This window comes from Zingiber officinale, chromosome 4B (genome assembly GCF_018446385.1).
Source record: "Zingiber officinale cultivar Zhangliang chromosome 4B, Zo_v1.1, whole genome shotgun sequence".
Classification (NCBI taxonomy): domain Eukaryota; kingdom Viridiplantae; phylum Streptophyta; class Magnoliopsida; order Zingiberales; family Zingiberaceae; genus Zingiber; species Zingiber officinale.
Genome location: NC_055993.1, coordinates 120,717,186 through 120,735,432, shown reverse-complemented (window position 1 = coordinate 120,735,432; position 18,247 = coordinate 120,717,186). Strand labels below are relative to the sequence as shown.

Below are 18,247 nucleotides of genomic sequence, written 5' to 3'. Positions count from 1 at the left end.
TTGTTTTTTTTTCTTAATGACGATATACGTGTTTTCATTTTATGTCATTCTTAAATTAATAAATATCAGCATAAGGAGAGTGAAGGGCCATTCTGTAAATAAAGTTTTCTTCAATAGTCGAAGGTAAAAGTCCCGAGTCCTGACTCACCCGATTCTCGACCGAAGCGGCCGAGTCACTCACTCACTCAATCCCTTGCCTTGATTTCTAAACCGAGTCCAGACCGCACGGATAGTTCGCTCCCGATTTGGCTTCCTTCCCCTTTCCACCACCATCTGGCTATCCCTTCCTCCCACCCTCCAAATCCGGCTCCGGATCTCGAAGGGCAGAAGAGGAGGCGACACTTGGGCGGAGAACTACGATAGGAAGGCCTCGGCAAGGGGATCCGAGCGGCGCGACGATGGCGGACGGCGCTGGTGCGTGCAACCCGGGCAGCGGAGGCGGCTGCGGCGGCGATCCGGAGCAGGACGCCTTGGAAAGGACTCGCAAGGCGAAGTCCTGTAAGGGATGCCTCTACTACTCCTCGATCCTCAAATCCGGTACTCGCAATCCTGTTTGCGTCGGGATCAGCCGGACTCTTCCGAAAGGTCGGTGTGCTTTCTCAGCTGCCGCTGGAGATTTTTTTAATGGAATTTATATATTTTTTTATTGCTAGGTTTTTGATATAATTGGTTGTGGATTTAATTAAACTGAAGAGTTCAGGTTAAATCCTAGAGAAGAAATTGTTGATTTTGTTGCAAAGATTGAAAGAACGATGGTCACTTTATCTGATCATGCCCCCATGTTGATTGCTTATGTTATCACGCTCTAACTTTATTTTTGTTTTCTTGGCTTCTCTTTGATTTCCAACTTGACTACTCAACCAAAGCTTTCAAGTTGATTTGCAAATTAGCCTTTGTTATGATTCAAATCAGCCTGTGGCATGATTTACGAAGACAAACTAGTTCTGAGCACCTTCCAACGTGAAATGGTCAAATTGGGGTCTCTCACAATTTAAAAGTTTTGCATAAATTTATGGATTTATACCTAAGGTGACTTGCAAATATTTTTTTTTTATGGTGAAAAAATGGCACTAAATGTTTGCAAGTGATTTATAAATGATGAAATTGGACTAGAGATTGCACTTTGGTGAAAAAACATGCGATGGATTTACACATATGGACGCAACAAAGAAAGTAATACAATATATAGTGACCAATGTTTGATAGGTTTTATTCCATACTGATTGTTAATAGTTTGGACGCATCGTTGTTATGTTCTAGCAGGTTTATTAAGCGTAGATTTGACAAAGTGTATCTGATCAATAGAGATCATGTTATGATAATCAAAAAGTCTTTTATTTCAATTAATCAATCGATCAATGCATTAAGATCTATTTTTCCATAAAATAGGGGTGTCTGTCCTAATATTTCTAGGCTTATAATGATTATCATCTTTAGGAATGCAACTTTAGTTCTCTTTGTTGATACCTGTGATTTGTGGAGCTAGCTTGAACTGAGAAGAACAAATTAGGAATTCAGCTTTGGTACCACTTGATAAAACATGAACAAATTGTGCCGCTTAAAACTCGAGGAAAAATAATATTGTTAAGTTGAAGATAATTAATACAAGGGATCCTAAGCCCTTTTATAGACCGTCAATAAATACCAATTCTTTGTAAAACAGCCTACTTTGTCCCTAATGAATACATAACTAACTCTTCTAAAAAATTAAACAACTCATAAAATTAAATTAAATTGCAAATATTCTAAACTCAATAATTTAAAGGAAAGCCTAATTTATCCCTATATCGCATACTATGTCAAGTTTATCTTGACCTTTTAGGGGGCATAAAAACTATAGAACCTTAGAAGTTAGAATGAATAAATTTAAAAAGAACAGAATTCATATCCAGTTTGCTTGCAACATGAACTGAAAAACGCTGGACTTAAACAAGAGGCAATTTGACTAGCATTGACTTAAGAGGATCTGGATTACTTGCATGTGCTTATTGTACTATTTTAGCATTTTGGCATTTAAATCTTGTGCAGTAGATGATATTGTTTGTTCCTTTTCATAACGGTATACAAATCTGTTCCTCCAGTCCAGTTATAGGCAATACCACTTTGCTTGATTAGCCATTTGACTTTCTGGGTTTCACAACAGTGAAACTAATCAGTTGGTCCTAATTGAAATATAAAATGCCAGTTTGTTATTGTTGATGTATTAGAGGGTTTCTGAGGAAAGAAGAGTAAAGATGACGTGTGTCCAGTTTCTTTTTTAAATTCATTTTCTGAGTTAAAAATAATCTCTCTATATGTTATATGTGCTTTGTCTCAAATGACTCATAGCTAACCATAAGTTATAGTTCCTGTACATGTGATTGGAGAATCTGAAGTGAAAAGTAGAAAAGATGGGCATGATCTCTCAGATTTCAAGTACACTTGTGTTGGTTATTCTATATTCCTGGAGAGAAATGATGAAACTGCCGACAAGCAAGAAAACAAGGCCCAGTTGCCATTTTGTGCTGGCATAGAGGTTCTTTCCTGTTCATTTAGTATTTTGGTTGATATGGTATATTTCTGCAGGAGATAATCACATATTTGTCATTTGCTTAGTTGATGTGATATGTGAAGTTGAACTAAATACGATTAATGGAAACAATGTCTACAGTGAACTGTCTTCATCATCAGTCTACTTTAAGATTTTACATCCAAATATAAATCAGCACTATTCAGTAGTTGTTTGCTTATCATCTCTCGTGAGGTTTAGAAGTTGGATTCTTTTTCATTTGAAACTCTATATTTCTGGCATTCCAAGATTACCATTTTTTGCACTTGAAATTTAACAAACATGTGTTCTTGTTTAAATGCATCATTCTGGTTATTGGATTCCCTTAATCCTTGTTCTCATTTGGGTCCTCAATAGTTACTTATATTCTATAATTTGTTAATCTTGTTACATGGTGAGTATAAACGTTTAATATTTAATGCTTGCGCATGAACTTACTAATGACTTCTAGCTTTTTCTGTGCAAGAAAATGTTCAAATTTACTATTTAGGAATCAAACAGGAAGAAAGATTAAATGGCTAATCGTTAAGACATGAATCCAGTGCACTCAAATTGTATACGATCATCATATTTTGGTTTACTATTTCGTTTTGTGTGTGCACATTACCACACCTAAACATATCCCTGCACGAGCTAAACTTTTGATTCTGTTAATAAAATACATGGTTTCATTGTCTGTGACCATTAAATTGTGCAGCTACTAGTGGAGAAAAGAGCATCTACCCCTGACCATGTCCCTGCACGAGCTCACAAGGAAGGTACTTGCAATATTGAGAAAAGTTTCAATTATTTTTTATATCCATTTTGGTGAACAATTTCTTTTCTAGTAGGTGTTTTCCATGGTCCTTAAGGAATAAGTTACTCTCAAGTGTACTCGTATTATAATTTGATAATTTTACTATTTATGGTAAGAGCGGTATTGTAGCCAGTAGCGAGTGTCCAAGATAATTTGACAAGATGGCAAGATACTCGTTTTGAGTGTAAAAAGAAAATTCCTTGTTCTAGGCTAGCAACAATCTGTTTAGTATTATGTAATTTGTCGTGGTCTTTTTACTACCAGTAAGTTTGTCAATCATCTGAAACTGCTTCAACCACAATCATCATTGCAGAGTGAGGGATAGAACATAATCCTTTTTATGTGACAAAAAAGTGAATAAATCATTATCCAGTTTTGAACATTTTCAGAGTATCCTCTTGTTTTTCCTGCACTCTGTTGAGTTTGGATACCGAAACAGCTTGAAAATTACCTTGCACCTTGATGGAAGGTTGATAAAAGAGACCATTCAGGTTAAGATGTAATGCTATATTCATTTGTATGCACGATTGCTACGTCGATATTGAGCTTATAAGTATTGTCTTTGCTCTTCACCTCTGTTTCCTACAACGGAAGGAAAGAGCTAGAGAAAGAAAAGCAGGGGAAAACAGTGATACCAGAAAGAAAAATTCCTTCACCTTATTTTCTTCCTAGTTTCTTTCCCTTGAAGAAACATATCAAGCAAGAAATACTAATAACTAGTATCTATAATTTTATGTCTATGGATATATAGCTTGTTAATATCATCATTTGAAATCTTGTTCTATGTTAGGCAAAAAAGTCAAAATGTATTGTTTTGGTAAATTACTGAAATTCAATACCACTTAGCACAGACAGTGTCTCTTCCTCTGCTTCATCTCCTTTCTCTTTCAACTTTTAATCTATCACCAACACCATGCATCCCCATGTTGACATAATACAGTTTTGTTCTAGTCAAAGGAACACGTTTTGAACTTTGGTTAATACTAATTCCTAGAGACCTTTTCTCTTTTTTTTTTTCCTTCTTTTGCAAAGTTTCATATTGATGTTTACAGTTAGATATGGCTACAAATCTTGCCTTTTATTACATAATGAGTAAGTTTGCCTATTTCTATCTACTTTACTAGCATTGAATACAGAACTGCTCAATTTAACTGGGAATTATTTGGTTTGGTTATACAATCTCTTTGCTATGACTTCCACACTTACAAGTTATACAAAAACTGTTGTTATTTACCATCGGTCGAGTATGAATCAAGATTCTCTCTTTTCATGATCTCTTTATGATGTGTGATACTCGCAGATGCTACCACTCGTTTGCCTTCACAATCACACTATCCTTCTCATTCCCCAGCGGATGAACTTCTAAACAGGTGAGGATTTAATTGAAAACTTGTCATCTCCATTTCTTTTCACTTACTGGATTCATCATCATGCAGGTTCAAAAGAAATGCTGGGCTGGTGGCTTCAGGTGTGGTCAAGAACCTTAACAAAGTTGGCGACTACATAAAGGAAAACATCGATGACATATTGTACCCTTACCGCAGACGGCCCAAGTGAAGTAAAGAAATTATTAGGGCAAAGGTGGAAGTTGTCCTTCATCGATAGAAATAAAAGAAAGTTCGAATAGTCCCCAGGCTTGATCAGCAATATTTTCATAACCCAAATTTGTTTACTTGAAGTGATTTTCCTGGCTTGCTCTGTCATCTTAAATACAAAACTCGCATACCTTTTGTTTAAGCATTTGGTGTATCATTCATATGATAATGTAGGGCAAAAGTGGATCAGTTCATCGAAACTTTATTCGATCCAAGTTTTTTGAGTTTGCGAAAAATTGATTCGAACTCAAAACCAAGCACCGATGATTTCTTTAGATTAATATAAATAATTGTCTTTTGGCATTTGAATAATGATAATCTCAGTTAGACTATCCTTGGATGATCGGTTTAGTTTTACGAAAATTTTCTACCGACTATCAGGATAAATCGAGAAACGCATGCGGCGGTCAGTTCAGAAACTCAGTGTGAGTGATAATCTAGATGTTTTATCACGGTACCATGACTTGAGATAAAATAGTAATTAAATATAAATAATTGTCTTTTGGCATTGGATAAGTTACTTGAATAGTTGTATTAATCAGTGACAGGTTGATCATTAACCAAGTAATTATATTTTAAGTTTATTATGTATTTTCATGATAAAATTAATAAACAAAATGGATGGATGATACTTTAGAGAGTCGAAACATTAATCATTTGAATTCTTCTTGAGAATATACATTTCTTATGTAGTCTTCTTTCCTTTATATTTGGTTTGCAAAATTATGTAAACAGCAATAGGACACGGGGTTTTTTTTTTAAAAAATGCTTGCTATTTATGTTGAAAACTCAAAAATGAATACCTTGAACCTGAGGATTTTTATAATTTCAAGTTTGATATTTTTATAAAAAACTCAAATTTGAATTTTTTTTCTGTTGAAATCCAATCTAAACACTCCAGATCTAATGATTTTTTTTATATAATTCAAATGTTCAAACTTTAACTAATTATTAATTCAAAAAATATTTTTTAATTCACTTATCGAATAAATAAATTTAAAACATGACTTATTCAAAATATTCACTTTATTTGAGATTCAAACTTTGATCATTTTATAACTTTGATCATTTTATTGCTTTTCTAGTGTTATATTATTGAATCACACCCATAGAGCTCAAATGGACATTTTTAATATGATTATCCATTGACTTTCACCCTCGGTAAGCAAAATAAAAAATTATAAATTTTTTGCAAGGTTGAAAAATAAAATAGAATTCATCAAAATCTAAGCGAAATGATAAGTTAGCAAACTCTAGGCATTTAAAACACACAAGGAAAATATAAATGTTAGAGCCAAAACACAGACTTATATCATGTAACACTTAAAATAAGCTCATGACTCTTCCTTAACAAATTTGAAATTTCCAATCCCTTAATTATCTGTTCACGATCATTGCATCCTTCAATGTAATTGCGTCATAAATCCTATATCTACATGAATCTTAGAACCGTGTAACGAAAGGAATTTTTGTTTGTACAAATGATACTTCGAACGTGGGAACAGGTACACGAAGAAATTAAAAACAGCAGTACAAACTCCAAACAGAAATCTAGAAACCAAAAGTTCCTCGCCCACTGCTGCTCATCTATCTCCACCATGAACACGTGCACATTGCCAGATTTAACAATTCAATTCAGAGGCAAGTTAAAGGAACACCCAACTAAACAGGCAAAGAATGGGCGACCTAACAGACACAGTGAACTTCATATGGAGCAAGAAAACATACATCAAAACACTTCTGCAATTTTGCTAGCTAGAACTCGTTCGCGCTTCTCGACGTATCCATATGGGAACCATCCCGCCTTGCCCTTGCATTCTCCCTCTGCCCATCCATTGGATACCTGGGAATCATGGCATGTCAAAAAGTTTTCACAAATCTTCTTGTAACTTGTTGAACAGATGAACTCAAAGCTTTCTAACATTTCATCTTTTGCGTTAGGGGTGTAAATGAGCTTAGCCAAGCTAATTCTGACTGTGTTCGAGTTTGTTTATTGACTTATAGAGATTAAGCTTGTGGTTGTTGTAATTTATGTAAAAGTTTGATGTAATAAATGAGATTTATATTATTTTCTTATTTTAAAGATATTATGGACAATTTTAAATTATAAAAAATAATAGATTACTGGTATTGAATAATAAAAATAAAGAAATATGCATATAATTAAAATTTAGTTGACTTAACAAACAAATTTATTCATAAATTGTTAACTAGCTTTGTTCATGATCATTAGAAACCCGAACTCAAAACTTACAAGTGTTGTTTATTTTATATAATTTTATTATCAAACGAATATAAACGAGCTTTTATTCATTCACACTACTTTTCGTATTATCAAGCAAGCAAAAATAATTTTCCAAAATAGGTCAAGAAAAAAATTGAATCAAGATCGCAATATAAACCAAGTACAATAGCTTTAATCCAACCCAAGTTGAATTGGGTTTGGTGGTTAGTGGTTTTTAGGTCACAACAAGTTTTAGGTAATTACTAAGATTATCACAAAAAAATTAGAAGTTAAAACACCATATCTAAAGATTTCAAAAGACCTATTTACATTCACATGAATCTAAATCTAAATATATGACATAAATATAAAAGTCATATAATAAGTAGAGGATTCAACACTGAACTTATAAAATTTAATTTTTTTAATATTACTCTGTTAGAGTTACGGCATGTACAAATTTCATATAGTAAATTACTGCTATCAATTAGCTGTAGAGATGGTTAATATGGGTGATCTACAATGTATTTAGTATTGAGTAAATTATATCCTAATCCAACTCACCTAAGATCCAAATATATTATATTGTATGATATGTGAATCAATATAACAACAATAGCAACCAAACCTCATCTCACTACGTAGGGTCTGTTATATAGATCTTTCTACGCCATTGAACTATATCCCTTATTATATCATTTATATTTAAATAAATTTTACCTTATTTTATCGTTACTAAGTCTTTTTTTATCTTTCTCTTCTTCATTTGATGTGCATATTGTCATAGTTTCACATCGCCTAATTGGAGTATTTATTGGTCGTCTAATTCTATGTTCGTGCCATCTTAAACATGTGTCTCAAAGTTTTCCCTCAATTGGTACAACCCCCACTTTCTCTCTAATGTTCTCATTTTATGATCACAAAGAATACTTGACACTCTTCTCCATTTCAACCATCCTGTTTATATTTTATATAAGACATCTCTCAATCCCTCCATCCTTTTACAAAAATGATCCTAAATACTTAAAGCTCTCAATTAGTGATAAATCGTTATCTCCTATCTTAACAATTGTTTCATTACGTTAAATATTATTAAACTTAAATTCTATATATTATGTCTTTACTAAGTCCAAAACCTTGTGTTTGGATTGTGAACCAATCCGACACTAAAATAATCCAAATTCTTCCATGGGGTCGAGTATCTATTGAAATAGGATTTTGCCCACACCAACCTCAAGGCAAGCAGAATGAAATAAGTGACATAAAAGAGAAGAACCGAATCTGTTTATTTGAGCCTATTGTAGCCGATACTTTAATTATTATCCAATTATTGAGGAAGGGGTAGGAGAAGAATTAACTTCAACTGATCCATATATATATATATATATATATAAAATCTTCCGATGATACTAAATGCTAAGCCAAAATAAAATTGTTTCCAGTTGTCAATGGAAATGCTATTCAGTTAATTCTTACCAACGCCATGTAACAACTGATATTGGTTCTTAAATTTATTACACAGGTAAGAATGCAGGAACCAAAAATAAAAAGAACAGATTATGTATAAGAGCATCTTACAGGTACCTTTCTCACAACGACGAAGTCGCCAACTGACAAATTCAGCTCGAAATCTGATTCAGCCTGGTATGAATGCACGACCTTGACATTTTAACTAACATTAGTCCACAAACGACATGCATACCAAGTGCAGAACAATATTAAACTGGGAAGGAGGCTGAGCAAGAGACAGACCTCACCCAAGAAGTATCCCATGGAATCAGTTGATCCTTCCATTGTCTGGGAGGACCATATTCCACTGGCTTCTTCATATGATGGAGGTGATGGTACGGAATCAGTGAACATTCGGCTTGGAGAAGTTTCAATTCGTTGTCGTTCTGAAACCATCTGTGATAAGATAAAAAGTGTAAGAAATTGAAATGCAAAGATAATCAAATCCAAGCTACAAAACGAATCATCAAAACAAAACAAATAAATAAATCATACTTCATCTGAAAACAACATTCTCCATGTAAAAATTGAAGCAAATTCACTTACCTGTCCAACAAGCTGATCTAGGATTTGAAGGTTTTTCTGATGGTAAATGCGTTCTGATTCAACCTTCAACAGCAATTATCTATGTTATATCTAATTCTAGAATAAGACAGTGAAGTTCCACAACGAATTTAATTTAGGTATACCATTGCAATAAGTCGCTGCAAGGTCAACCTTTGTTGTTGCGCTTCGACAGCAGTCATTGCTGCTACAGCTTCTTTGCCTAACACTACCATGTTTGATTTGAGTTCTTGCAGCTTTGTTTCAGAAGCTTCCAATTTTGAACTGTTGTCAACATTGCCATGGCCTTCCCTTAGTCTCATCTGACGCTTCGAAACTTCAATGCTCTATGTAAGTGTAGGCGTGACACCATGTATCATATAAACAAAGTAAAATACCAAAAAACAAAACAATGAGATCAATAGTATAGAAGATTACAAATACACAAAATGCCCAAGAAGTAGCATTTCGTTGCCAAAGAGAATCTGTAAATGTAGATAGTACAATCCAAATAGGACTTAACAACCATGAGCTGTCTAGGAGCTACTCGTACCTGAACTTCAGCTTCTTGTCTCATTTTCTCATAGCATTGAGCAAGTTGTCGAGCATCTTCCAACTGAGCACCCACTACCATTGCTCGTAATGGCTCTACGATCTGAAAATTTTAAAATTAATAAGCCAACACTAATTTAGATTATAAAAGCTGTAAACATTTATCCAACACAAAGGGCCATCGCATGCCATGGATACACTATGCAGCAGCCTAGATTAACTTTGACAAATTTACAGTATACCATATAGAACATGAAAAAAGATGGATGAATGAACATTTAATAGCAAGAGAGGCTTCCTGGAATCAGAAATTCTAGAACAGAGTACTCTTTGACTAATCCTCACAAGTAAAATACAACGCCATGTTTCATACTTGACAATTTCCAAAATTATGATTCTGTTACATTCCAACTTACACCTAAATCCAAAAAGGAAACTAGGAGGAGTAGATGATATAATGCATAACATAAACAATCATTCATACCAGGGTACTAAGAGATTTTAATAGAACTTCACGTTCTTTTTCCATTTCAGAACGAGCTTGACTAAACCTTAATGTAGCTTTTGATAATGTACTGTCTGAAGTGCAGCTGTTCTCAAGACCATATTTTTTGCTGTCCTCTGATAACTTAGAACCTGCAGAAAAATATTAGATATAAGTGGCAAAATTAGAAGGAAAACGAAAGTAGTAAAAGTACAGAAACCTACCAATTTCAACTTGTTTTGAACCAACCACTATAAAACCTTCCACGCCACGAACAATATCCCTTTGAAAATGCTGAAACAAAAAAATGGAGAGTGGTTAGACTAGTAGCAGACAGGAAATAGTAAGGGCTGATAGATATTGGCTAACCTTGCTTGAGCGAGTAGAAGCATATAATTTTTCAAGTTTCTGATATAGCTCAAGTTCTGCCTCATCTGTAACTATATTATCATTACTTGCATAACCACCACCTCCAAATTGCTTCCAAACAACCTGCAAGAGTAGATAAGATTATGGTCAACTCTACAACAGAATCCTTTTAGTTTCCATAGGGTAATACAACAACAAAATTTCGTGGACCAATAAGAAGCATACTCAATTCCAAATTCCAACTAGAAGTCTGCAAAAAAGTAGGAACATTTTTTTGCAGACTTCTAGTTGGAATCACCTATTTAGCATACTTTTCTATTAGCAATAAATTCTCAACCAAAGTTCATGGCAAGAAGGTATACATTTAAACTTGTACTTCTTCTCATGCAATAGCAATGTAATAATGTTGTCCTGTAATTCACAGTTTAATGTTCCATTTCCATCAAATTGTTGAAGCCTCGTACGATTTCATTGAGGATTTAATGCTAGGATTTTGTACATGTTGGTGCAAGAGGTTGGTCATTTTCAATAACAAAATTAGTGACCGTTCAACTATTTAAGGAGATACTGATGAAATCATGCCCTCAAAAAAGAAAACATTCAATTTTCAAATATATTATATAAAAAAATAATTTAACTAATGAGATAGATTTTGTTTTGATTTCATAATAAGATGTAACCATAAATCTAATATCATTCAAATTGTCCCTTTTCAGAGTATTTCTCTTTCTCAGTCCAGAAAATCTCTGAACTCTTGTTCTATCTATCTTGTATTCTATTTCAAACTTGTCAGACTTTGTGACTGCAATATAACACCAAAGGTCTTTGAGGATAGCATAAAACTTGAACTGAAATGCATTTACTGCATACTTCTATCAAAAATACCCTTAAATACCAATTTCCTAAAAAAAAAAAAGGTTTAGAGACCCAAATTCAATCCAAAAGGGCAAGTATGGGCTTTACCTTAAATATTCAATACTCGGTCACAAAGGATTATAACAAATCGAAAGTGTAAAAGCTATCTCAAAAAGTATATCAATCAGACAAGGAGACAGATATGGTTCCCGCAATCAAACTAAAAACTAAAAATCAATTCGATCATCTACTGTAGCACAAGATCCGCAAATTAAACTTGCCTCTTTTCTCATAGATCCTGACAATACAGACCCAAAAAAATAAAAAAATAAAAAGGAAGGCATTGCATCAGTCTAGTTGCCGATAGCAATGCCAACAGACGCAGGCAACTAGCCGACAAACACACCGTCCACAAAATAAAGAGACAAGCGCAGGTGCGAGGAAACAGAAGGGAAACCCTAGCAGGTTGAGTATCCAACCAGTCGTAGCTAAAGATCAGAAGCAGACAACGAAATGGCGATCGATCAGTCGTCAGACGGCAGGAAAAAAAAAGCGAGTCTTAATATGAAATGCTGGATGAGAAGGGAGGATCAGAGAGGGAGAAGGAGAGAGATAATACCTGCTGCTGCCGAGCTACCTGCTCCCTCAGCTTGGTCGCCTGCTTCCTTAGGGCGTCCATTAGCGAGGGAATCGAGCGATTTGAAGTCGCCGACAACTGCGACAACTGCGGGGAGACGAAGAACGAGACAGAGAGAAGAGAGGAAACGGAGTTTGAGTTGTTTTGAAGTATTAAATGGGCCCAAAATCAAAACAAGGTGGAATAAATGTTTTATTATCGCAGTGGTTTAACATCGGTCCATCAGGCCCATTTAATTTTTTTTTTAAAAAAAAACTCTCAATGTTTTAAGATTGTCAGGGCACTCCAGAACTTTAAAGACTGTTATCACTTCACATTTACAAATTATTGCAAAAATATAAAAATATTTTTTTAAGAAAATAAGTAGACGTCATAAGAGTAAAATGAAGTGAATGACATGTTAATTTGTTTAACCAAAGCAAAGTTTGCCCTTCAAAATATCTTCAATTTTCATTTGTTCATCAAACAAAATGGCATGTCAAGTATGTCATTTTGCAATTTATCCAATATAAAATATTCTATAAATTTTATGATATATGATTGGGATTAAAAGTTAATACAAAATCTAACTTCCAACTATAATCTAAACAATCTTCACAATTCAACTTACCCAAATCGTTCATTAAAGCAAGGCCAAAAGAAGGCAAACCATGTAATGAGACCAAAGTCTTCCCCACACTATACAATCAACACTTTTAAAATCGAATCTGGAGATCATTCGCGCTCGAAGAGAGAAACAAAGGGAATCTGATCATACTGTAGCACGCTCGCAGCTCGCTTGAATTCACTTCTTAGCATGTCGATGCTGCACCTGTCAACATGTCGACCAAGATCATGGGAAGTTTCGAAAGGATCCTCGATGCATAAGAGATGACGGTCGTTTCCAATTCGTCTAGTCCAGTTCTTTATTTTCTTGCTGCCATGAAATGTAACTTGACATTAGGAGAAAGAAGCAAGAATGGCATCAAACACAATTACTTTAGCATATATGTTCATCATTCATCAACTAATCGTTAGTTTCTTAAACGAGCAACGGGGGACATCATAATTTATCATTTAGTTTCAACTCCTGTAGATGATTAAGTTTTAGAATATTATCGATCAGAATAACAAGAACAACTTAGCCAAGTTCTAAGTATACTTCTCTATCATATAGACTTGATTCATGAAATGTATGATTAAAAAAATGATACCTGATTATGCACCCAGTGCGAACCGAAATCACATCGCGTGTATAATTGTGGGCGAAGGCCCAGTAGTGGAAGAACCCCCAAACTAATTCTGCAAGGCTTTCGTCATTTAGAGAACCAAAATTATGGAGTTCATCCACTTGATCAAAATAAGCACAATCAGTATCTTCCACCGTCAACAGATAAGTTAGCTCCATTTCCTAATAAATGATGGAAGAGTGTGAATGTTAGACCAAAGAAGTTAACTTAGAAGTTTGCCAGGGTTTCTCGTATATGCTCTTAAGCATTTACAAGGTCGGACGACAAGTAACCTTGTCATATACCATGCCCTCGAAGAAGTTTACTTGAACTTAGCAATTCTCTATCAAGATGGACATGAATCATGTTTTACTAGAGTTCTATTGGCTTCAATTGATCTATATTGCTTTTTGGAAAGTGTCAATATCTATTCACATCGAAACACATCCTGCAGTACTACTATAAATAGTTCACACCTGTAAACATGGTAGGATGGCTGGTCGGCGCAGTTGTAAGAAGTTAATACACAAGAGTACATACCTAAAAAAGTAAAAAAGATGATAATGATAATAATAATTTTGTTCATTTTCTAGAAAACTTGCGATAACAAAAAAAAAAAAAAATCAAATTACTCACGCATAGCTAGAAAGGGTGCCTTCGAAAGTGTTATTCATTTCTCTTGACCTTGCCCAATGTTTCACAATATAAGCCAATTGGTGTAGCCTGTTGTCTATCTTTGCGTAATCCCTGAGAAGCTTTGTATTTGCCACAGCTAAAAGATTGTTGATGCATATATCACAACAAATGCCGGTCGATGGGTCTGTCATCTTCACGATAGGAACCCGAGCATTAGTGATGGCCTGCAAGTAAAAGTTTTTCACACCTTCAATGTCTGAAATAGAAGGAAACAAATACCTTCTTGTTGTTTCAAGGAGTTAGAAAAAAGAAATTATGATGTTAGAAGTTTAAGAATGGCGAATCAAAGAAACAATTTCTAAAACATCTAGAAAATAAAGTTACTATTTTCTTTAGTTCATGATTAGCTACAAAAGAAAAAGGAAATTAACAAGACTAGAATCATAAAGTGTTAGCGTTAGAACTCAATTGTAAGTATTTGTTCCTTCACTAAAATAACTTTTTTGCTCAAGTACCTAGCTTCTATTATAAACCAAAGGGTTAGGTCTTCCACTACTCAACCGACACAAGTTATGTTCAAAACAAATTCTATCAATATAATTAACTAGTATTACATTCCTTAAAAACTTGATCTATCATCTATTACTAATTTACTATCTCTTCGCCTACATGGTTTTTAACTTCATAAAGTGTAACTTTGTAAACCCGAGATCTTCTTCATTGTTGAATTACATGTGACAAAAATTATCACAAAATATGAACAGTTCGAGTTCTTTACAATCTAAGCCTACTGAGAGAATATATATATATATATATATATATAAAACCATCCCCTGTTTGGAATGCTAACAGAGTTCAGAATGGGTAGACGGCAATGTATGGGTCCTTGTAAACTCATAAATCAGGGAATTGTTTAACAATATTAAAATTATGAATTCGTTCAATTGATATATCTATTCAGGAATGAATGATGAACCTAGTCACATTCTTCGTGAACAAAATTTGCTAATTGACTAATTCATTAACCATCAGCATCATGAATCGTTATAACAATGCAATATAGTGTACTACTCAATAGGAACTAGAAATCAAATATATTCATAAAAAAAACTAATATACCATAAACATGTATAATCCCAGTGCAATCAATATTTGTCTCACAGACAAATTATTTAGATATGTTAAAAAAAAAAGTTGGTTAAACAAGGAAAGAATCCATCTTTACTGACAAAAAAGCGATAAATTCTTTCATGTAACAGTATGAGAAATGCTAAAAGTTGAAAGTCCCAATACACAAATAGTTGAAAAATTAATCCACTAGATCTGAAATTTAAAGCACATAGAATAAACAATTAGATCTCCTCATACCTCTACATCTTGATAATTTTCTGATTGCAAAATATCTGCCAGTTTCAACAACATATCATGCTTGCTCTCACATTCGTCAATTGAAAGGCAAATATCAACATCACTGTTTGAGAACCCAAAAGAATTAGCACAGGATCCATAGAGATGTAACTTCACATTGGGCCACTCTTTGTTGATTATTACTGTTAGTGATTTCAGTAATAGATTTTGATTCTCTTTTTCAACATCTGATGGTAGTAAAGACTCATAAACTGAAACAAACCCAGGTGACAAAGTTTCTATGTCAGGGCGACACTCAATCCCTCTATGTTTCATCCCATGTCTTGATATTTGTTTCCTTCTAAGAGGCTTTGATCCATCAAACTGCAGATGAAATAAAGTGAAGTGAAAGGGCTATAGCACTAGATAAAACTTAAACCTACTGATGACAGTATGAGATATTATTTTCTTTTACATATTCTAACATGAAAGTATTTATGCCCAGGCCACTCTGAAGATATCTTTTGGAACCAATATTGATTTTTCAAGAGCTGCATGATATGAAAATCATTGGATAAAAACATTGCATAGTTCAAATTCTTCTCGAGGTAAACGATGCCACAAGAATTTCAAAATGATATTGTGTACATTAAAAATAAATAAGAAAAATTGTTGACAGAAAGAAAACCAAGATTTTGTTGAAGAAAATTAATAAACATGGGAAAGAATATAAGAAACAACATCAAGTGTTTAGAAATTGATACTGTGAGCAAGCCACTGAAATCATAAGCAAATTATGGAAATCCGAGCTTCACAAGACCAATAGAAAAGTCCACAAAAGTATACTTCAAGCTAAAAACTGGAATCAAACCTCCACGTTTTCATCCAATGTCAAGCAAAGAATTTGTCATAGATCTCAAAAGACAGACGCAATAGCAAGTTTGTCCTACCCATTAAGAAAAGCTTTAAAAATGTAAATAGCAAGACAAGACACATTTTCACAATTAATATTCATATCCATCACACAGATATCAGTAGGACATCAGTATCCAAATTAACACTGCTTAAAAGTGGTTATGCTTCAGTTTGAAGGTCATTTGCGTAGACATTTACTTTTGTAATATTGGAGAGTTGAACCTCTTGGTCCATGATGTTTCTGTGAAGTTTGTGTTATTAAATGCAAAAAAAATTAGATCTTATGGGATGCAACATCCAAACAAGAAATTGTGGAAAAAGATATCATGTGAGAAAATTAAAATTTTAGAGAAATGTATAAGATTGCAATGGGATTTATTGTTAATCAAAGATGGCATACCTTAGCCAATGGAGTTGGAGGACGTCTATTTATGCGGGTTTGAGCTGGGTCTCCCTGAAGCGTCAGAGAATCAGTATGTTCATTGGGTAAGATATCCTCTTGACCATCACCACCATCTTCAGAAGAAAGGTTTTCTTTCCCTTCTCCACTCACAGGTTCATATCCAGATGAGCTCCCATCCTCAAAATCCTTGGGAGTTTTTAGATCCACATCTGATTCCTCAATCTCAAGTTTGTCGAAATTTGAAACAAATTCAATCTGATCAGGATCATTGCCAGAAACTGTTTGCCATCCGTCATCTGTCAGTTCCTGTTGGCTGCGTTCGCCTACTTCTGAATTCCTATTCACGCACTGCATCCTAGTCACTGCAACCCACTCCGCCTTCCCCTTTTTCTTCTCCACCAAGGCTTGTGGTTGCCTCTGCTCGTTCGTCTTCGGCTTCCAGCGCAGTGCGTGAGGGGAATGCCCTAGATCCATGTGCTTCCTCTGGTACTGATCTCCAGTTGCATACGTTTTGTGCTGGCGTCTATACCCGGAAGGACCATCGCCGGCATTAATCTTTGGATAACCGTGCCAAAGGTCCGACCTAGGGTTATCAGAGGGAGTGTCATTCCCATATCCAGGGCGTCCATTGCATCGTAGCCTCTGTTCCCGTAATGAATTAAGCGAATTCCTCGAAGTTTTTTCGTATCTATTCGGCCGCGACGGACGACGAACAGTAGGAGCACTTACCAAAGAGTCATTCCGATCATCAAAACCCTTCCCGCATTCTTCCGATTCCCGGGAATCGTCATTCGGAGGCCTAGGAGGAAGAATATCTTCAGGCTCCCAAGGGCCGGGCGGCAAATCATGAGGTATCGGCACCCTAAAAGCCGGGCGCTCCTTAACCTCCACCACCGGATTCTGCGGAGGAGGAGGCGGAGGACGAGGATCCTCTACAGGAACCTCATGATACGGCAGAGGGATGAGCTTTTGCAACAGTAAATGAAAACTGAGAGGGGGATTGGCGAGCGGCGACGCTTGCGGATCGGCCAGAGCCGGGTGGCGAAGAATGTGGCGACCGAAGGAGCGGTCCGAGGAAGCACCACCGGCACCATCGCCGGAGGAATCGCCGACGCCGGCCATCGCGTGTTTCCGCCGTCGACGACCGCGGAGTTTAAAAGGGGAGAGCAAGATTGATCCGCGAAGGAGTGAGAGAGAGGGGTTTCACATCCAACGGCTAGCATTGCGTAGTACTAAATCGCGCTTGCCTTTTGTGTAGGAACCAGATCACCCCATCATTTTTTTTCTTCTTTTTATTTTTTTCGCTCTTTCAAAAATTATTTTAAAAATCCACTGTGGCTGATTCTTTTTCTTTATTTCTTCATCTTATTTTCCTATTTTTGCAAAATGGTCCAAAGATTATAAATAAAGGTCACCATGCATGAGTTCCCCCCTTTTTTCCTAAAAGATTCCCAAAGTTTTCTTTTTTATAGTAAAAAAGTTCAGAGTGGCAGCTTTTTTATTTTAATAAATAGCACATTATCTTTTACTATTTATATATTAATCCAATACTTTTATGTTGGAGAAGGAATAAGCATACTCCTTGTATAAAAATAAATTTATCATATAATAATCTCTAAAAAGATG

At 35.1% G+C, this 18,247-nt stretch overlaps 3 protein-coding genes across 3 annotated transcripts; 1 reads left to right on the top strand and 2 right to left on the bottom strand.

Moving 5' to 3' along the window:
- The first annotated feature begins 215 nt into the window (after positions 1-215).
- LOC121976300 lies at positions 216-5,154 on the top strand. The gene is made up of 5 exons (XM_042528410.1): positions 216-585; positions 2,346-2,515; positions 3,246-3,306; positions 4,645-4,714; positions 4,781-5,154. Exons 1-5 carry the CDS (start codon positions 399-401, stop codon positions 4,899-4,901), a joined length of 609 nt encoding a protein of 202 aa, XP_042384344.1. The 5' UTR covers positions 216-398; the 3' UTR covers positions 4,902-5,154.
- A 1,214-nt stretch (positions 5,155-6,368) lies between these two features.
- Positions 6,369-12,246, bottom strand: LOC121976299 (SH3 domain-containing protein 2-like). The gene is made up of 10 exons (XM_042528409.1): positions 12,095-12,246; positions 10,621-10,743; positions 10,476-10,545; positions 10,252-10,403; positions 9,769-9,870; positions 9,362-9,562; positions 9,219-9,281; positions 8,916-9,068; positions 8,748-8,822; positions 6,369-6,782 (listed from the first exon to the last, which is right to left on the bottom strand). Exons 1-10 carry the CDS (start codon positions 12,152-12,154, stop codon positions 6,669-6,671), a joined length of 1,113 nt encoding a protein of 370 aa, XP_042384343.1. The 5' UTR covers positions 12,155-12,246; the 3' UTR covers positions 6,369-6,668.
- Positions 12,247-12,721: 475 nt separating this feature from the next.
- LOC121976296 (UTP:RNA uridylyltransferase 1-like) lies at positions 12,722-17,807 on the bottom strand. Its single transcript, XM_042528408.1, has 6 exons — positions 16,619-17,807; positions 15,325-15,687; positions 13,957-14,180; positions 13,797-13,860; positions 13,306-13,502; positions 12,722-13,028 (listed from the first exon to the last, which is right to left on the bottom strand). Exons 1-6 carry the CDS (start codon positions 17,741-17,743, stop codon positions 12,827-12,829), a joined length of 2,175 nt encoding a protein of 724 aa, XP_042384342.1. The 5' UTR covers positions 17,744-17,807; the 3' UTR covers positions 12,722-12,826.
- Positions 17,808-18,247: the final 440 nt, after the last annotated feature.